This window comes from Trichechus manatus, unplaced genomic scaffold, assembly GCF_000243295.1.
Source record: "Trichechus manatus latirostris isolate Lorelei unplaced genomic scaffold, TriManLat1.0 scaffold00085, whole genome shotgun sequence".
NCBI classification, from domain to species: domain Eukaryota; kingdom Metazoa; phylum Chordata; class Mammalia; order Sirenia; family Trichechidae; genus Trichechus; species Trichechus manatus.
Window position 1 is genome coordinate 4,978,794 of NW_004444021.1, and position 22,435 is coordinate 5,001,228.

Below are 22,435 nucleotides of genomic sequence, written 5' to 3' on the forward strand. Positions count from 1 at the left end.
CTTCTTTGGTGAAGTGTCTGTTCATTTCCTTTGCCCATTTTTAATTGGATTATTTGTCTTTTTGTTGTAGAGGTGTTGGATTTTCTTGTAGATTTTAGAGATTAGACCTTTGTCTCACTTGTAATGTCCAAAAATTTTTTCCCAGTCTGTAGGTTCTCTTTTTACTCTTTTGGTGAAGTCGTTTGATGAGCATAAATGTTTAATTTTTAGAAGATCCCTGTTATCTAGCTTATCTGCTGGAGTTTGTGTGTTGTTGGTTATGGTTTGTATCCTGTTAATGCCGTGTATTAGGGCCTCTAGCGCTGATCCTATTTTTTCTTCTATGAATGTTAATCGAATTCTTAAAAATCCTTTACTGAGAACCATATTTAAGCAAATTGTAAACTCCTTCCAAGTATCAGCCCTGCTTCACCACTACCATCAAAGAAAGCATTTCTTCTATTACGCTTTGTAAAATGTTTTAATATATCTTTTCTGAGCATATATTACAATTATTTGTTAATCTCGTTATCTCCTCCCATACTGTGTGTTCCATAATCCTGGCACAAGGCCGATCGTAAACCCTTAGCTAATGTTTGCTGAATGGCAAATATGGTAACTATTTAGATTGAATTTGAAAATTGAAATGTCATATATCTTCAACATGCTGAATACACAGAGTTAGCATAATTTCATAAAGAAACAGTAGGAGTTAATTAATCAAAAAGGGCATAGGACTTGTAACCCTAATAATGACAGAATACTTTATTAAACTATTAGTGAATGCAAATATTTCATATTTTCTAAATTTGTTAAGTTTAAAAATGCTACAAAAGTTGACTTGAGATGTGGTGGGAGCAGGTGCTAACTATTTAAGAATACTCAAAATCCAAAATTCCAAACATGTAATATAAAATATTGAGAAGAAAATAGATTTGAGAAAATACATATGAATATAATCTCACATCTCCAGTGAGGCCTGTACTTCTAAAAGATGTGCAGGGCGATGGGTAATCTTGTCGGTTTCCAGAAAGAAAACAATCTCACGCTAATGCATTTAAAAAAAAAATACTTCACACTCAGAGAGCAACTGTTTTGAATACAAACTTTTGTCATGAAAATTACCAGTAGACAAGAAAGGGGTTAGTTGTTAAACTGACATAATGAATTCTTATGAGTTCAACAATCTGAATTGTTAGAGCAAAATAATTGAGAGCAACAAAACATTAAAATGATTTTAAAAGCACTACTGTGTATAACACAATGTTACAATATGTTGCAGCTTTTAATGATAAGACATAATGTTTTTAAGGAAGCAATCTTCAATTAATCATTTCCTTTTCTATTGGGATAATTTATGGAAATGAAATGAGGCTAATAAACCAGAAAGAATGGGAGGAAAGAAAGAAGTTAAATAAATTGCTTCCTTTTGTAACAACAAAAAGTCATGATATCCATCATTTGGCCAGAAATATCATATTCCTAAAGGCCTTATTTAGCATTTGATTCTCTTCCAATATAGCAGAAACAGAAGGCATCACATTTCAGCTTTCCATTTATTTCACTGTCCATTTTAACCCCATAAATGTCTCTCAAGATTGAAATGCTAATAATGTAGCAGTCCTAGGAAATATGATGTCATGTGGAAAAGCAGTGATGGGTAAGGTAGTAGACCACATATCCATTCAACTCGCTGATTCTGTTATAGTTTTGTTGTTATCCCCTTTTAGGTTATTTATTTTATTTTATTGTTGTACTTGAAGTGAAAGTTTACAATTTAAATTAGTCTCTCATAAAAAAAGTTATACATACATTGTTATGTGACCCTAAATGCTCCCCTATACTGTGACAGCATATTCCTCCTGTCCACCCAATTTCCCATGTCCATTCAACCAGCTCTTGACCCTCTCTGCCTTCTCGTCTCACCTCCGGACAGAAGCAGCCCATTTAGTCTCATGTATCTACTTGAGCTAAGAAGCACACTCTTCACAAGTATCATTTTATGTCCCACAGTCCAGTCTAATCTTTGACTGAAGAGTTGGCCTCGGAAATTGTTTTAGTTCTGGGCTGATAGAGAATCCAGGGGCCATGCTTTCCGGGGTTCCTCCAGTCTCAGACCGACCATTAAGTCTGGTCTTCTTGCTAGAATTTGTGTTCTGCACCCCACCTTTCTCCTGCTCCATCTGGGACTCTCTGTTGTGTTCCCTGTCAGGGCGGTCATTGGTGGTAGCCAGGCACCATCTAGTTCCACTGTTCTCAGGCTGATGAAGTCTCTGGTTTATGTGGCCCCTTCTGTCTCTTGGACTAATACTTTGGTGTGTTGTTCATTCTCCTTTACTCCAGGTGGGTTGGGACCAATTGATGCATCTTAGATGGCTGCTCTCTAGCTTTTAAGACCCCAGACGCCACTCACCCTTTTAGGTTATTTAAAAGTTGATTTTTGTAGATAGAAAATATAAAAGTAAAACTTAAATTTTTGAGAAGGGGCAAATGGATGCAAATTATTTTAAAGATTTAGGTTACTTAATGAATATAGTTAGTGGTTGACATTACCTAAAGAGAAATCAAATTCCAGTTGTTTTTATCACATTGTAATTTTAATATTTTTCTCTTGAAGATAAAAATATCCCATTCATCCAGTTTTGAGTTAATTGCCTTCTACTTTACATTCATGTATATTTTTGGATCCTGACTATTAAGATACCTAACACCAAATTTAATGATTTAATAATCTCATATATTGTAGTGTGCCTAAAACACATTCTGCAGTATATACTAAACTGTGTATAAAAAGATAATGGTTAGCACAATGTTTCTCCAATGCATAGTATGATGCTTATACTAAATAAGTTGTCAATAAATGTTTGGTGAACGTATGGGTTGCATGATGCATCCACCTAGAAATGCAAGCACCGTGTGCATTGAAGTCCAGGTGATTAATCCATCTACAGAAATATGACCAGTCTATGTGAAATTTAGTGGATGTAACTTGCCAAGGCCAAAAAAGACTGAATTAGTGAAGCCTTAGAAAAAACTTTAAACTTATAATTCATCGACTTGCTAAAATCAATTTAAATTTTAAACTACTTTCTTTTATTCTCTAAATTAATACCTGTCTTTGGTTGCTTGGAAGTAATTATCAGCCAGGGTATGACATGTAGAATTTTGCAATTCAAGTAGTTTCCAGTCATCCTTGAATCTGCAGATTCTTGGGGATTTGTGTTTAAAATGGACTGATTGGTATATAGATAGGCAGATGGATAGACAGAAAGACAGGGTTATGATGTCTTAAATTTATTGTTCGTAGGTAACTATTTATTAGAGAGAGTCAGAAGTATCTTATTTTTCAGATATTATAATTTAAAATATGAGAATGAAACTGGGGGATGTTTTATGAAGTTAACTGTGAAGTCATTTGAGTAGTTACATTTAACCTTGTGCTTGGTCTCTTATGATGTCAAAGGCTGCAGTGCTGTTTAGTATAGGGTAGGCTGAAAATCAATTCCTTAAAAAGCAATACCAATATGAAGATATCTACTGCATATTTATTCAGTCTATATTGAACATCTGGTATGTTTTATTTTTATGATTTTTATAGCAAATGCATTACCAAAGAAACACAAGTAATCTATATGCCAGAGCAAAATTACCATAGGAATTTTTACTTTAAACAAACCAGGAAACATGTACTTTAATGTTTAATTTACTTTTTCCCAAGGGATATGATGGGAGATGGAAAATACCCAGTTGCTGAAGCAGAAACCTCCATAAGCAATAATCAAAATACCATCTATATTTTAATGATATGTTTTCTTTATACATTTTGGAATCTTTAAGAGATACCCATTAAAAAACCAAACCCATTGCTGTCAATTCTGACTCATAGCAACCCTACAGGACAGAGTAGAACTGCCCCATAGGATTTCCAAGGAGCGGCTGGTGGATTCAAACTGCCAACCTTTTGTTTAGTAGCCAAGGTCTTAACCACTGCACCACCAGGGCTCCTTAAGAGGAACAACATGCTTAAAAAACTGTTCACCACAGTTAAACTATAGGTGTGTAAACAGCTAGGTGATCTCTGATGACATAACATACTTGGTAATTTTAATTAAGGAACAATGATAGCACAAAATATTTCAAACTCTTATTCAGGTTGTCAGTGTGTTTGTGTCTCACACATACATAAATTGAGTAATTGGATTATTTGCCTAAGCTAAATCAGAAGATGAGTAATTGTGGTGATTGATTACTTCCAGTGAAAATGGTTTCAAAAAGGGTTTACAAAAAATCATAGAAGACAATACTGTGTGATGTGATTCTGGATGCATACCCGTTTACATCTTAACAACTCTGATACCAGAATGTGTCTTACAATTGCTCTTGATCTAAGGTGAAGTTGACTTCTTCCAGGAAGATTTGTTTTCTCCCTCTGCCAGTCACATGGGACCCTACCAACCTGATAACTTTAAATTAAAATCTCTGCTTGAGGTTTACAGTCCTACCTGAAAGTGTGGCTTCAGAAAGCAAACCTTCATGAGTGCTGCTGTGCTGCTCAAGCAGTGCCCCATTCCCTCTCTTCCACCCACTGATCAGGGTTAAAACAGATACATTTCCTTGCTATTTTCTTCTGCATGGGAATTTACTTCTCCTTTACACTAACACTGAATCATTCAGTGCCCCAGCTTTGTGCTGGGATCTTCTATTAGATTGCTCATCATGGGGACTTTTTCTTAGTGGTACATAAAATAACAATGCATCTTATACCCAGTAACATATTAGATTTAATGAAACGTGGTGATTTATTAAAGTCGGGCATTTTTAAGGCTGACATCATGCTCGTCTATCAAATCTTGAGGCTCCTCTTGGAGCTAAATGCTCAGATTCATGGTTGAATTTTCTACGTGAATATAAGGAGCTAAAGCACAGACCATATGTTGGTCTTTGCTACGTGTCTGCAGAATCCTAAATTGACAGCTTTGCAGACCATAAAGATGGCACTGCCAAAGATGTTTTATGAAATTCGGCAACGGTTTTGATGCCAGCCAAGACATAAATTGAGATGGGTTAGTTGTGGAGAGAATTAAGAAGACTGAATTCTGTGGCTATTTCACTCTGGAATGCTTGAAAGAAAATGCATTTATGCAGAACAGCCAAGAGAACTATCTGGAAGCAAAATTCAATAATGTCATTAAACTAAAAGATAGGATATAAAATATTTCAAAGATTCAAAAAGCTAAGATGATGTTCACTTAAAAAAATATATTATTAACTTATGGTGCAGCCTTTTCCTTCCTGGACATGTAGGTTACAGCATGGCTCATTCTTGCTTAGTGAAGAAGGAGGAATGGGAGGCAGTTTAATGGTAAATTGACTTGGCCACTCATTTTCTCGAATGCAAAGTTGGACAAGCTCCAATATTGTGCACAAGAGTTATTTTAGGGAAGGGAATAAATTGGAAACAATCTGAGATTTCTCTTTAACATTCTGTATAAAGTGCGAATGGAAAGACAAGTAGACCTGCCAACACATATGAATTTAGGGTTATACTAAAAGTACCCTAGGTGAATAGCCACCAGTGATGGAAGAGAAAGTGTGCTGAGATCAAGGGGAAATGGAGCTGGATTTTTATGTTTCAACTAGGACGGTTCAACACTAGTGCAGCCTTTACACAAGAGGGAGCATGGTGCCAGTTGAGTGTTAAAGATTTCATCTAACGTGAAATTTCTTCCACCTTAATTCTGAGGTATTTTATATAGTCTGTCTATTAAAATCTCAGGATATTTAAAATATGGAGTGTTACAGAATATGTTTACCATTACAGCTGGAACTGATCATCCTGAAGTGTATAATTTGGCTTCACGTTGCTTAGCAGCTTTCCGTGAAAACATCTCATGTCTTCATATGTTTCCATATGAGCACATATATTTTATTCAATGTGAGAAGTGACATTAGCAAGACAGCATACATGATTTAACAGGGTTGGGTTTTGGATTATTGCCTACTTTACTTCCAAATACTGACATCACTTATTCCAAGAGAATTCACTGATTCCTAATGGTAAGACTCAGCCTAGCCAAATGGGAATGCCTGACTTAGTTTCCAAACATTTGAAATTCACTGTAATCTATGGTATCTATGCTTTAGGTTTGGACCATTCACAAACAAGCAGACAAGGAGTAAAGAGACCTTCAAAAGAGTAATGTTTTATTGCTGTAGAACTCGTTGGATTATTTTACTCTTTCCTTTGATATATCACAAATGTCTACTTGGAAATGTCTACCCACAAAAAAGACCCTGTACCACTGAACCACAGCAATTTCCTTTCCATTGTATAGTATGCATTCTGATCGAAGAGTCTGGAGAATATTTACTCGTGTTCATTTTACTTTTTAATGTCAAGCAATTCTGTACGCCAAATTTTCACAGGCTTCACCCACTCTATTTGCCTCTTTGTAATTTCATCAAAACACAGCTTTAAAATCTGAAGCAGTTTCCAAAGCCCATTCATTTGATTATCAGCAGTATTTATTTTACCACAGTCTCACCTTTTTTTTTTTTTTTTTTTTATATCATTATCTCAGGCTCTCCCTTTATCTATGTGCACCAATAACTCCATCAAATATATTATTTTGAGATACTAAATGGATCTATGATGAGACTAGATTGCTAAACAAATGGATTTGACAGTAAGATTATATATATAATTTTCAAAATGTAGCATAGTGTCTTATGCATATTGGTCTCTAATAAATAATTATTAGTTGATTGGTTGACAATGATGTTTCTAAAGAGTGATTCTATTTCTGAACAGGATAGTGCTAATAATAACCATGCATGACTAAAACATTCATAATAAATAATAGCTACTGTTTAGTTCAAATGTCTACAGGACAATGAAAGCAATAAGACAATTGCTTAGGTTATAGCTTGAGATATTTAAATCATGCAATCATTCAACAAATATTTATTGAATATAATATTCATGATATTGTATCTGTTGTAGTACTAGGGATATAACGGTGAGCAAAATAATAACGTTCCTACCATCATGGAGTTTAAAGCCTAATGGAGTGGAAATAAGCTGTAGTTACATACTCTTGTTTCTTTTGCTTCCAGTTATGATCACTAACGTCTCCATATCTAACCAAATAGATTATTAATATAATGACTTAATAATTCCTAATTCTGCATTTCTGGAATGATACTGATCATAATTAAATATTTTTTTCATTAAAAATACATTCATGGAAGAATAGTGAATGTTTTATTGCCCAGACGAAGTAAGCCATTTGAAAAAAATATAAGGAGTATACACCAAGGGTGTGTTAATAACGCGTCATACCTGTGCAGGAAAGCACTCAGCCTGACCTCATAACATTTACTCTAAATTAGTGGTGTCTTTCTTGTCTATAATGAAGACAATAACAGACAAGAAAGTCGTTGGGGAGAAATTTGGCAAACAAAGTGGATCCCAAATAACAAGTTACATTCGTGGTCACTCATCTCTGGGTAAGAACACTCTTCCAAATAACCCTGTGAGCATTTGTGAATCAGATATTGGTACATCCAGACTATGTAACAGGGGAAGTCTGAATTTGAGAAGGGTGACTAGGCTCTAATGCATGCTGGGAGTGGTGTTTGTGCAGTGTTGCTGGGTTTTTGTTTGTCTGTTTTACATTAATGGAAGTATGAATATACTACATATGGAGTGAGTAGAGAAAATCAAATTGATAAAAAATACTAAGCCTGCTTATAGGATTAATGTAAAAGACTCCTCCAAGAGTTGATAATTATGTTCATTTACAATGTTCACATTTTACATTTTGCCCATGTTTAACTCTGAACTGTTTACGAGCAATGATGTCATTAATGAGTTTCCCCAGTAGAGGGAAGTATAGCCTCATTATTATTTTCATAAATGATTAAAGTGGGAGGAGTGGCAAATCCCTATAATTTTACTGCATTTTAAAGCAAGACTGGTTGATATTTCATCATTAAATAAGCTGTCTTGACATTAAACAGGCCTTGGTTTCTTTTAGGAAGTATAAAGTGAACTTGGTCCAAAATGCTCAATTCAAGGGAATGGCCTACTGTGTGGAGACATCTCAATTATCTTCTGCTTGACTACCATATCCAATAACAATTTATGAGTATATATCATTGTAGGCACAATGAAAAATTTACACAGTTTAAGGCTACACTTTCTTCTTTGATATAATTTTTATGAACATTTCTGTTGTCTATTTGGGTGGCTACTACATACGAAAGCATATACAGAAACCTGACTTCTTTTTCTTAATGTAAGATGATTGAACTTTAAATCATGTGAAACTCTAAAATCTTGAATTTATCATACCTGCAATAATAAAATTTAATTCAATGCTTTGTGTTCTTTAGCATTTTCTCCCTGCTAGATTCTCCTCCTCTTAAGCTAGGTTTCTTTAAGTATTCTAGGAGGGGGATGTACATCTGCACGCATGTGTGTGCATCGGTATTATTGTTTATGATTTTATCCTGGTGTTAGCAGGTTGAAAGATAAAAATTGTGACTTACCGTGGTGTTCTAAGTCTGAGCAGTGAGTCAGTGGGTCTCCATTTCTTATATCTTGTCGTCTTGTGCGTCTAAAACAATTACATTCAAAAGATATTATTTTATCTCTATTCCCTCTTGGGAATGTTTCATAATAATGAAGAAAAACCAAAAATGTATATCAAAGACTCCAAGAGCTTATTAGGGAGAAATGCACCTAATTCCAGCTAAAACACTTTTTTAAAAGCAGTTCATTACACCTGGAAGAGCAGTCTCCAAGAGAATTTATATAGGTAACAGGTATACAAATATACTGAGAATGCGTTAAAAGTCAAAGCATTACTAACAGAATTCATGGTTTTTCACAACTAGATGTCAACCAATAAGAATCTAACATCTAGAAACTGTAGGCTTAACTTCTGAAGAAAAAGCATAAAATTTAGAATAGCAACCCATTTCTTCAATAAACAGAGTTAAACTTTTTTTTTCTGATCATTAATGAGGGAATAAGCATGAAAATTAAACCTCACATGATGGTTCTTTTTTTTAATACATATAAATAATTCCTTAGTGTTTTGTCAAATTTAAAACTATTAAGCATAGAAATTTTAAAATTAGTTTAAATTTTTTTTGATTGTAATATCAACCTTTTTGTAAAAAAAAAAAAAAAAAAGTTTCTTATACGACCATACAGCTATGAATGTAAACCAATTTACCTGAGAAGTGAATAAAAGGAGAAAAACAGTAACATATGTTGGGCTTAGGGGCAAGAGCTCAGTTTGCTGGAGGAAGGCAAGAGATAAGACATGAACTCATTAATAGCATTCAGAAAAGCCAAATTTGCTTACAAGAATCAAAGTTAATTATTCCTACATTCTACTGTCCAAATCATATTTTACGTCATATGTAGTACACTCTGGGCATCCTCTTTCTCCACTTTGTTGACAGTTGACTGAGAAGGAAGACATGGCCATTGTGGTGTACAAAAGGAGATGTGTAGTTTGAGCAAGGGGCTAAAATTGGAGTTTGGCTGTGTGTAACAGACTGGAAAAGATTGGGGAACACTTGCTCAACTGTTTACTGCATCTATTTCAATGAGTATTGTCTTGCTGCAAAATTAGTTACCATCCCTAAAAAGAGCTCTCACAAAGGCCACTGAGAATTGCAAATATGGATTTTGTTACTGTATTCACAAATCTAGAAGTCCAAAGTATTTATAGATTTCTATTTGTAGAATTAGTAAGACTATCAAACAGATGTTGCACATTTCAAAATTGGGCCAACAAGAGAACTTGTGAAACACGAACCACAAAGCATTTCGGAAGGCATTTTTCACTCATTTAGGCTTTTGAAAAATGCCATTACAAACAACATACAAAATGTGAGGCCTCTAAACATCCTTTTCAAAGGCATAGTGTCAGACACATGAAATTGGGTTAAGGAAAATCTGTAAAGCACAACAAAAATGTGTTAATGATAATTCCTTCAATCTTGAATCGTAGGTGTGCAATAAACACATTTAAAATATACAATATACAGCTCTTAATTTACTATAGATGTTGCTATGAACTTTTTATCAACTTTCCTATTAAGAAAATCTTAAATTCAAATGGATTATTACTAAATTAGGCAATATTATACACTTTCACATAGAAAGGAAATAATACTCATCTTTAATTCAAACATGAATTCCATATTGTTTGAATAACATTAACATTCCCTTAGAGCTAAATGCTTTTAAGAAGCATACAATTTTAATTTTAAATAATTTAATTTCAATGCTGTAAAAACTGTATATTGCTATTTATTAAATTATCTGTGGTTTTTCTGATCAATAAGACATTATCTCCAAACTAAGTTTTTATTTCAAATTTAAAATTTCAACATCATCAACAGGTATATGGAAGTAATATAAACATTATCTCTTAAGTATCAATATTGAAGGCATAAGAAAATTGTGAGTATTGACATTTACAACTAAAATTAACAAGTTATTGCTTTTTAATCCATATGGACTGATATAACAGATTTAAGCTGTAGGTAATTTTACAATATAGTCAATGTTATCTAAAGCGTGCAATCAAAAGATTTAAGTAGACATCGGGACCGTTTTTTCCCTAATGTTTTTTTCCAAACATTTACAATGATCCAAATGCTGTGGAAACATCTCACCAGCTATGAAAAATTTATACTCACCGCTCCTTTGAAAACACTATAATTAAGAACAAGCAAAACAAGCTCCTAAAATGCAGTAGCTTCATAACGCTGATTTCTTTTTCATGTTTCAGTAGGTTGATGTGCATGTCATTAATCTTTAGGCCCACATTAACAAGATATTGTATATTACTTTCATCTATTATTGCTCAAATCTTAAACCCTGGTAAATGGCAACAGAGAAAGGCAGCTAACAGTGAGTAGCAGAGAATCTGTTGTGATGGCCTTTTTTTGTCAAATGAGTGTTACATTTTTAAAGCAAAAGTAAATCAGGTTTGGGTATCATTTTTAAACATGTCTAGGAGCTCTCTGTAGGAATATTGTATAAAAGCATTCCTTGGATATAATATTATACTAATTGATCAAATATCCATCCCTAATGAATTTAATCAAGTATAAGTAATTTACAGTTATATTTTATCTAAATGTAGAATTGTTTCTGACAGCTTTCGTAGTGTATCTTAGCAACTTTTTTCAAGCACATCCAAAAAATACCTTTAGGTATTATTAAGAATATACTTAAAACATATGTGTATGTACGTATGTATGTATAATAGATATTTTTTACGTTGTTTTATATTTCAAGTTTAATGCTGTGATTGTAATATGATACTATGATAATACACTGGCATTTGCGTTACCTTTGGTCAAATGAAGATGTATTTAGTGATATTAGTTGATGAACGTTACATATATCACGTACAAAACTATGATATTTTTTAAAACTATAAAGAATTCATTTTATAATTGGGTCCCTGTGTACTAGCTAGGACTCTAAAGGTAAATACATTCCTTTCTCTGAGGATTTTCCATTCATTCAGGAACATAAATTGCCTCATTAAAATTTAAAACCAGGATAGAATGTTGCTGCATGGAATAAAAGGAGCAAATCTGGACCAAAAGTCAAAAGGCATGAGGCCCAGTCTAAATTCTGTTTGTAACTTTCTCTTTGACTTTGGCCCTCAGTTTCCTCTTGTGTAAAATAAAGTTATAATACTTTACAAATTTCTAAGTATAAACATTCAGGGATATGATTGCACCGTTTCAGATTTCCCTCTGTAATCTATTAAAACTACTTGTTCCAATACATTTAGTACCCAATTTTCCTGCTATACATTTTCCGATTGTTTTGACTATTTTAGGAAGGAAAAGCAAACAAAACACTCTTCAAACCTTTTATACATCAGGAAAATGTGATATAATTATTTGAAGAAAGCTGCTCCAAAAATGAAATCAGCTAAGGTATATAGCAAAGATCTTTTATTTATTTTTAAGATTTCTCTTACCTCTTTGCAGTAGGAAAATAACGAGAACATGAAGAACCATCCCAGGCACAGTAAGGGTCGCGGGCCAGGCAACACTCTGCACAGGCTTTTCCGTAAATATCACACCGGTGTAAAGGTAGTTGGGCAACCCCAGTGGTTGAACCAATATATAGTTGTTGCTGTGGAAAGAGGTCACTGTTACACAAAAATTATCTTGTTTTTTTTCAAATTTCCTTTTTCTTAAAAAAAAAAGTTTCATCTGTACACAACCTATCAAATATATATTTACGGGTTTTAAAAAGACTATCATTATTGGTAGTTTCTTCAAAGGCCTGGCAGATAATGTGACAGTTTTAAAACAGAGCAAGATCAAATATTTGATCAAAACAGGTATCTTTTATAAGTATAAACAAAGGAAGATAGTAATACACTGAACAATATAATGTTCAAACCTTTACAAATTTTGTTCTTGGGAAGCTTGCTTTTCTACTTCTACTGTTTGTAATATTGACTAACCAGAATATTTATACTGCTGTGTATTCTTGTAGGCCGTAAGGCGGGAATCATTCGCTTCTGAATCATGGGTGCGCAGTTATGTTGCTTGTGGTGTAGCCTGTCCTTGAATATGAAGGGAAAGGACAGGATTTCGTGCTTGCATTTGAAAGTTTTTCTCCGCAGCAAGAACTGTCTGCTCTTGTACTATCTCTAGCAAAAATTACTTTAAACAAAACTACTAAATCACTTCTCATTAGAAAGATCATCAAAGAGGGAAACAAAGTATATTCTGGCTGCTGCAGTGTACTTAACTAAAGGATAAGGTATCACTGAAAAAGCACCGGACTGAGCATTGGGGTACCTGGATTCTTGGTTTTCCCCTGCATTAACTCTGTGTGTGATCTTGGTGATCCTGCCCCTTTTTCCTTCAGGCCACTGTCCAATCCATGATTTCCTATTGGCTTTAATTCCAAAGTAATTTACACTATATATTTTTTAAACTTAACTTCCTCATAAGCATATTTAACTAGATCTTTAAATTATGAATAGATAAAAGATCTACAATGCCATTATCCTCAAAATGAGATTGGAGTTACTGAAAAAAATAGAATGCGGAAGATTAAAAAGAATAACAACTTTCTAGTAGTTACTAATTCAGATTCTCAGTATACTTAAAAAAAAAATGCCTATAACAAATGTGAGCCAATGTAGCATATCAGCTGCAAATTTACATAAAAACAAAATTATTTTCTTATTTCTCTGCATAATTGATACCATGGCTCCCTTTTCTTCGACTGGAAAAATGAGTAATTATAACAGTAAAAAAAAAAACAAACAGTTGCCACAGAATCGATTCTGACTCATGGCAACCCAATGTATGTCAGAGTAGAAATGTGGTCCATAAGGTTTTCAATAGCTGATTTTTCAGAAGTAGATTGCCAGGCCTTTCTTTTGCAGTGCCTGTGGATGGACTTAAACCTCCAATCTTTTTGTTAGCAGCTGAGTGTATTAATCTTTTGCACTACCCAGGGACTCCCGAGTAATTATAGTAAGCTCTAAATAAAAATCATATAAATACATAACCATGTAATAACACATATGGAGAAAACCTCAGAAGTGTATTTGAATTCCTCTACTATACAGATGGAGAACTGGTGGTGCAGTGGTTAAGAGCTATGGCTGCTAACCAAAAAGTCAGCAGTTTGAATCCAGCAGCCACTCTTTGGAAACCCTATGGGGCAGCACTATTCTGTCCTATAGGGTTGCTATGAGTCAAAATCAACTCCATGGCAACGGGTTTGGTTTTTGGTTTATTATACAGATAAAAAAATAAGTTCCAGAACAAATGGTCTCCAAACCATGATGTGCTCTTTCATATTACAAATATTCTAATAGAAAGAGAAGGATATAATCAAAATTGCATCCAAAAGATTTTCATATATGGACTGAATACGTAAATAAGTGGATAAGTTGAATGATGACAAATATTTATTAGAATCTAAAAAATTATTAAGGTTACTAGGCATATTTATGTAGGAAAATTATTCTATGCTTAAAGATAACCAAATTACTTACCTATTTTCTTAATACAAGAAAGAGAAATAAGAGGGAAGAAATACAATAAAATCTTAACCACTGTGGAAGCAGTTATACTGGTATGCTTATTCCATTCCACTAACTGGAGAAAATGAAATTATAGTCTATAATAAAAACTAGTTGCCATTGAGTCAATTCTGACTCATGGCAACCCCATGTGTGTCACAGAAGAACTGCACTCCACAGTGTTTTCAGTGACTGGGATCTATTGGGAACACATCACCAGGACTTTTTCTGAGGTATCCCTGGGTGGATTTAAACCACCAACCTTTCTGTGAGTAGCAGAGTGCTTAACCATTTGTGCTAGCCAGGGACTCTGGTATATTTATATCTATATACACAATATATATTAGATATACTGTATATATGTATATATATATATTACTAGACACTTAACTGTTTACTATAAAAACCCAGAACCCATTGCCGTTGAGTTGATTCTGACTCATAGCGACCCTACGGGACAGAGTATTTTTATTATGTTGGAAGATGCCATAAACCAAGACGAATTAAGAAATGATGGCTAAAGTCCCTGGGAAGAAAAGCCAAAGTATTAAGCTCTTTCTTGAGTCTTAAAGCATCTACAGAACCAGTATGTGATGACCATTGACAATAATTTGAAAACTATTAACAAAGAATTGAACTAAAGAAAGAAATTAATCCTTTATTTCTTTCTTCCAATAGCCTCTTTTTTTTTTTTAATGAACTTAGATTCTATGGAAACCAAGCAATTTCAAGTTGATGAAAAAAGTTTATAGTATCTAATATTTAAGAAACAACAGAATTAGTTAAAAAGGGGTAGTAATATCCAGAAGCATGGCTGGCATTGGTAAATATGTACATGATCATCTGTATACTGGGCTTGTATCCATTTTTAAGAAGCTACTGATCAGGCTAGTCATACTTAATCTAAAGATATATATGTTTGGTCAAAATCTTTTAAGAAGTATGAGCAAAATTCATATTTATAGATTTTTAAAAACTATGCTTCTTGAAAGGAGTTGTTACTATCTAAAGCTGTCATATCCCTTTAGGAAAGGAACATAGAGGTTATGCATAGGAAAAATAGAAAACCAAATTATGGCACTGAAATTATTGTAGTGAAATCTGAAGTCTGTGAACAAAATGCCAAAAATGATATACAATTCAATGTCTAGTTTTCATTTTACATTTATTTTGTAGCAATATTAATGATGTGCAAAAATAATTATGCTATCCAAATGAAATATAGGGGAGGCTTGCTGGCACCATTGAGCATAATCCAGTCACTAACAAGTAACCTGATGTGCTCTTTCTGCCCAATTTAACTTCACCACAGGCTTTCTCACTCTCCTCCCTAACAATTGTGGGCCATAAGCAGGAAACAAGTCCATTTATCCAGAAAATTAGTTGCAACATTACTTGTCCTTCTTGAAGCTGCTCACTTCTAAAATGCCCATAAGCATACATGGAATTGAGTCACATCTCAATGAACTACAATCTTCAATCGTAGAAAAATAAGGCTATGGATATTTTCTTGTATAAATTTTATGGTATTTTAAATTGACACACTGTTTTTGTTGGTGGTAAAATGTGTTGCATTTAATAAGCAATTTTTTCCAGTAACTGTAACAAGTTTATGACAGAAAGGAATGTTTAAAAAAACTAGATATGGAAGTAATTTAATTAAGATTGACTATGAAGGATAGCAAAGAATAAATAAATAATTGTAAAAATCATTATGGGAAAGGATATCCCAGTGTAGCTTCCATCCTGGAAACTCCCAGATTTCCTTGCCAACATCTGACAATTTTTGGATTACAAGAACAGATGAACACATACTTATGAGGTGTAAGATAGCAGTACAAGGTCAATAATATCTGCACACTGAGTTTCTCTAAATATCTTGGAGATTATCAATCTATTTTGATTATCTGTGTGAAAAGGATACCCACTAAATTTTATTGGCATCATATTTTAGAGTCTTGTTCAGGAGATAAAGCATGGTCAGGAATAAACATATAAATAATTCAAAAGCAAGATTAATCAAATGATTCTCATATTTTATAATTTTATACATTAGTTTTCACTATAGTGAGTGAGAGTCACCCTATTCCATTCTGGCTTTTTAAAAAAAAAAAATGCCAGATAATAATTAACTTCAGCTTTGTATCCAAGTTTATTTTATGAAACTTGTATGGGAGAAAAAATAACTTACTGGAAGTTAGAACTGTATTTATTTTGCACATATGTAGCATTTCAAAATCATTTGCTTTACTTGAGTTTCTTGCCAAACCATTCACTAGATATGAGTGGAAGGACTTTAAATCACTTAACCTATGAATTCTCAGAGTTTTAGAACTTATCACTTGGCAGTGACCATTTTGTTGTTCTCTTTTTATATTTAGCCAAACTTAAAGTCATATTTTTTTTCCTCTAGCACCCAGTATTAATGAAAAAGTAAAAACATTGACGTCAAGATCCTTCAAACATGTATAGCCCGTTACATAAGTTTATTAGCCTGTAAAATCTAGTTTTTTCATATATAATTAAAAACTTAAAAATTAAATTAGAAATAATTACAAATTTAATTTTTAGTCTGAAATGTCCACCAATGTTTTATTGATATACTTGTGTGTGTGTGTGTGTGTGTGTAGAGAGAGAAAGAAAATAAAGAATCAGAATAGATGAAAGAAACTGTTGGGTTAAGAGTAAATTATGTTACAATAGCCTCAGAATAAATTCTATAAATAAAAATTTACATCAAATAATTAGGAAATATGTTTATAAATATTTTTTATATTTAGATTATTCACAACCATATGTCAATGATTTTGACCATCTGAGATTGGTCAAAAACATAGGGGCAATGAAAATTAGTTTTCATTATATTAGCTTACTGTAAAAATGATGTTATTTCTTCTTTCGGTCTATTTTATGAGCAATTGTTAATAAATCTGTAAAACTTGATGGATAGCAAATAAATCTAAAAAATAACAATATATGAAACACAAAATTAACAAAATATAGAATATTGATTGTAATACATAATAAGAGTACCTGCTTTGTAGAAAGTTCCATTGCTGAAATAGCAGTTGCTTCCTAAAGAAGAAAAAGAAATATGTGAAATATTTGTTCAGTTAGAAAAATCAATTGTTAATTAATTAACACAAGGCACTCACATACCTTCCCAGAAAGATAACTTTAGTGCCACAAGAAGTGGAAAATAAGACATATAAGGGAAACTACGTAGAGAAGTGTCAAACGTGTGGAGCAGACAAGAGGGTGTCAATGTCCTCCAGTCAAAGACCATCAGGAACGCACCTGTAGTTGACCGCGTTGGGTTTAGTGCTCATTTTGCAGTAGGGAGAATGCATGTAATAGAGTGCCATGGGTCACTAAGTAAGAGAGTGTGGGAAGGAGTTGATGCTTTGGACTTGTTAGTTGATTTAGGGGAGGGTTTGAGGAAGTGGGGCTTTGCATTGGACTGGATGCTATCAAAAAGCAGGGGTAATTCTATGATTAGGTATCATAATAAATCTTATTTATAAGAAAGAACAGAGTGAGGCTAAAGCTGTGATTGGTAAAGAAGCAGCAATCACATTAGGCAGGAGAGAGAGAGATATTTGGTCATTCTTGTGGTTTGGACAATATTTATGTTTTTATCGGTTTAGACATGTCTTGATTCACCACGGTCTCGGGGTGACATTGTATGATTTGGAGTTCTGTGAATTTTTTTATGTTAGACTGGAGAACACCATGGCCTGAGAGTGCCAGACCAGCTCCTAACAACACCAAGGGTGAGGGAGCATAGTACTTGGCCATTTAGAATAATCTAAATATTCTATGCCCCAGCTGTCAGGGACTGTGAGGGCTCAGTTAAAATGAGATTATAATATTTTACTATTAAAAAGTCTGTTTAATATGCAAAGAACTAAACTACAGGTTTTAGAGAATATAATCTCTCCAATTCCTATCAAAAGGCAGATATAGAGAAGTAATAACCAGAAAAGTAACAATCACCAATTCACTTCTTTAAGTATTCTTTGACAAACATAGACCACCCAAAGGCTATACACCTGAACAAATTAGCTTATCTCTTTTTAGATTCACTTTCACTGAACTGTACTCTATCATAGACAAACAATGTTTAGAAAGAGATTGTTTGTGGGTTGTAGAGGGGGCTGATGGAGAAAAGGCTTAGGTGGGTAGAATGATCTTAAAAAGCTTCATTGTATAAGCGGCTGAAGCTGAACCCTGAAGAAAGTATAATTGCCTGGTTCAAATTGTGACAGACCTGACCAGAAGCGTGAGTTTAAACAACGTATTTAACTTCTTTGTACTTCAGTTTTCTCATTTGAATAATGGGGATGATAGTCCTTTCTCATAGGGTTGTTGAGAAGATTAAATAAGTCAATCCGTGTAAAGCACTTTACAAATGTGCTTGGTGAATCGTGTTTATTCAAAAGTCTCTCTCATACACACACATACATACACAACACACACACACAATTATCTCTCCTTTTCTCTTTAGCATTTATAACTATCTGGATATATACCTTATCTATCTTGTGTCTTGTGAGTTGCTCCCCATACCTCAAAGCAGAGTCTGGGGTAAGATCTTGTTTGCAGGTAGGGAGCAAGAATGAAGGAACAGAGAATGAGAGGAAGGAAGAAGAGCCAGTAAGATAAGAAGGTATGTTATAGAAGTCACCACTGAGAGCAAATCTGAGAACGGTAGACAGTAATCTCAAAATTGTTCACTGAGGTGTGTGCCAAGACAAGTATTTATTCATGAGCTTCCACTCCTCACTGATTGTCTCTCGGGGTGTTAAATCTCCCACACCCCTAGGTATGACTATTGCCTGCCTTCTTGCCTCCTGTCAGAGAAGCCCTGAAGCAGAAAGTGAAAGACCACAGCAACAATTACAGCGAGGCAAACAGGCTGTGAGGAGGGGCAGCGGAGGTATCTCACAAGTCTTATGAACTGTCTGTTTTCCCCATTTGGAGCCCTGGTAGTGGAGTGGTTAAGAAATCGGCTGCTAACCAAATGGTCAGCAGTTCGAATCTACCAGCTGTTCCTTGGAAACCCTATGGGGCAGTTTTGCTCTCTCATAGGGTCTCTATGAGTCAGAATTGACTCGACGGCAGTGGGTTTGGTTTTCTTCCCATTGGCAAAGAGGGGAGCCCTGGTGGGGTGGTGGAGTGGTTAAGAGTTCAGCTGCCAAACAAAAAGGTTGGCAGTTTGTATCCACCAGCTGCTCCTTGGAAACCCTATGGGGCAGTTCGGTTCTGTCCTACAGGGTCGCTATGAGGCGGAACCGACTCAATGGCTATGAATATATATATACACGGGAACGCTTGTGGTGTAGTGGTTAAGAGCTACAGCTGCTAACCAAAAGGTCTGCAGTTCGAATTCACCGGGCTCTCCTTGGAAACCCTACGGGGCAGCCCTACTCTGTCCTATAGCGTCGCTATGCGTCGGAATCAACTCGACGGCAACAGGTTTTATATATATATAAATATACATATATGAAAGGAGATTTTTGACTAGTTTATTGTCATATCTCTTGTACCTGGGACAGTGAATGGCACAACTCTCAATAAATATTTATTAAATGAAAGAGTGAATGAATGAATAAATTATCAATTTTTCACTCTCTCCTATCTCAACCCACCCCACTACATTCTTTTCTTCCATTTAATTTGTATATATGACAGACATAAATCTTCTAAAAATTCTTTCCTTTTCTTCTAGTTTAGCAGAATTTGTTGAAAAATAATCTAAATATTCTATACTCAGTTGTCTTTAATTGTTCACCTTATATTTAATCCTATTCACCCCTTAGGGCTCTGTGTCTGGCCCCTTAAGATGGGGGGGGTGGTGAGCTACTATCCTCAGAAGCAGAAATCACAATTAACTATGTATTGCCAGTGGATACTTTCTTGTCTGTGTTGTTATTACCGAACTTCTTTGTTCTATATGGCACTGTTGATCACTCATTTAATCTTGACTGCTTCCTCTATTAAATTCTATTATGCCTAGGACCTCTTTATTGACTTATTGACTTTATTTCTTCTTAGTTTTTTTTTCACAGTCTTCTTCCAGTCCTCCAATCATTCTGAAGATGTTTGCCTTTCTTTGCCTTCTCTTCTTCCACTCTTATTAGGATGCTACCTCCTTTCTCTGGGTGAGCTCATCCATCTTTATCATTTTAATTACCCCCTTTTGTGCCAGACAATTACAAATCTCCATTTCAAACCCTTAAGTCTGAACTGAGAACAGGATTTTCTTAATAAATTTAAGATAATTTTCCTGAGACACAAATGAGACAAATGATTTAGGATGTAAATTAATATAATGGAATAATTTAGAGATTTCCCATAATTTCCAATTTTTATAGCTTAACTGAATGATATTAACTATTAAATTAAAAAATTTTCTATGGGAATTGTTATTAGTCACAAAGAAAACTAAAATGAAAGGAATGTCTACCAGGGTCTAATTTTCCCTATGCAGAGATATGATCTTCACAATTTAGTGGAATCAAATGTCAAAAATCAAGGAGAAAATTAGTCACAGATTTCCAGCTTTAAAAGACAAAGCTAAAGATTGTATTTAGGTCTGTACAATATTGGAATCAATTAACCAAAGCAAAAATTTAGAAGAATTAGGAAAATTTTCCACTGCAACCCTTCAATTTCAACAGCTTCATATGAGAAATGGTTATGTGGTTATGTAAGCAACTAACTTCATGCAAGTTTTCATGAAATAAATTTTATAGTCAAACTGCAAGGAAGGAACTTCTTAGGCAAAGAATTAACAACTAATGTTAATTGAGCTAAAAGTTAGCTATCTTTCTAAGTTCTTAAAAAATGAAGCTGATTAATATTAACTAATTTCATGTTCATTGACAAAGTAAAACATCAAATATCTGTTTTTGATGAAAACATAAGGCAGATCAATATGAATTATTTCATACATAAATTGTAAAACATAAAAACAGACGCTAATATACACAAGAACGCCACTGTGTTATATTATGATTTCAACATTCTTAAATTAAGATACTAGAATCCCTTAATTGAAGGAACTTTATTTATTTGTTTTTTGACCAGGAAATTAATAACAGTTTGGAATAAGATGTACTATATGCTGCTTGCAGCTGAATTTTACTAGACAATATATTAAGATGACATCCATTTAAATAAGCTATATTTTTTTCTGAGAAAGAGCTGGTGGTGACTATAACTTCCATTTAAAACAGATGTAGCTTCATAAGCATTTTTTCGTGAAACTGGTTTCAATTGCAAATTTAATTGGTGTTCGAGTAAAAATGAAATTAAAAACTTAGCATCTTTTCAAGATTTTCTATGACTCCAATTTACCATTTTTTCTCCAGATATTTTAATCTAGTCCTTATTAAACTTTCGTGCTTGTAAAGCTTTTCAACCTGCTGATCCCAGGAGATTCTGATATAGCTCACTGGATGCTAAGCACGTGGACCCTCCTTCAGAATGAGTTAATAGGCTAGGTTTTGGAAAGCATCAATTATGTTTTACATTTGAATGAAAATTAAACTCTTTCATTTGTTTGCTCAGCTGTTCATGGAATATTGCATAAATTGGGTTTAAAATGCATATTATCCATGTAACTGCCTTGCAATCCTTTGCAGTCAATAGGACTATAAATAAAACACATTGTACTAAGTGCACTGCAAGTCAATGTAACAAACTTGACTGTCTCAAAAGTAGAACTCTGTTTGACTAGTCTGGAAAGAAAATCTCACACTGACTAATTAAAGTGAAAATCAGTGTATGTCAAGTTTTTATATCTTCTGAATACATATTTTTAACGGTATATATGTGGAATTTTTAAGAATTTAAGAGATCCATAGTCAACAACATCTAGCATTTACTAGTAATCTTTATTTAAAAAATGCATCAAAACACAGCGATATCCATTATGAGATGAAGAAATTGAGGTGCAACTGACTTTAACCAACTTACTCAGAATCACATAGTAAATGGGATTCAAATTCAGATCTATGGTTGCAAATAATATTTGGAATTGAGTTTTGCGTATAAGTACTTTAATGCCATTTTGAATATTTTAACAGCAATTCAAAGTCATTTTTTAGACTCCTGTACCAATGCCGATTTTATTTCACCTCTTATTACCTATTAAAATTTTTACTCGAAAATGGAAATTTTTACTACCAAGGAATATTTTTCTTTCTATACTCTGATTGGTATTTGATTTCACCCAGAATAAAAATATCTCAGATGTAACTGAAACTGCTGGAATGTTCTGTGATTAGCCAGGGTGTTTTCCTAAAACCAACCTCAAGATAGCAATGCACACGGTACTGGCTTTA

General features: G+C 33.8%; 1 protein-coding gene across 1 annotated transcript in view; it reads right to left on the reverse strand.

The window, feature by feature from the left end:
• Positions 1-22,435, reverse strand: part of SEMA3A (semaphorin 3A) — a 217,563-nt gene that overhangs the window by 11,831 nt on the left and 183,297 nt on the right. Inside the window, exons 13-15 of the mRNA XM_004381476.1 lie at positions 17,118-17,159; positions 12,009-12,166; positions 8,533-8,600 (exon numbers count right to left, since the gene is read on the reverse strand). Of these exons, the coding sequence (XP_004381533.1) occupies positions 8,533-8,600; positions 12,009-12,166; positions 17,118-17,159 (268 nt within the window). The remainder of the gene's footprint in view (positions 1-8,532; positions 8,601-12,008; positions 12,167-17,117; positions 17,160-22,435) is intronic.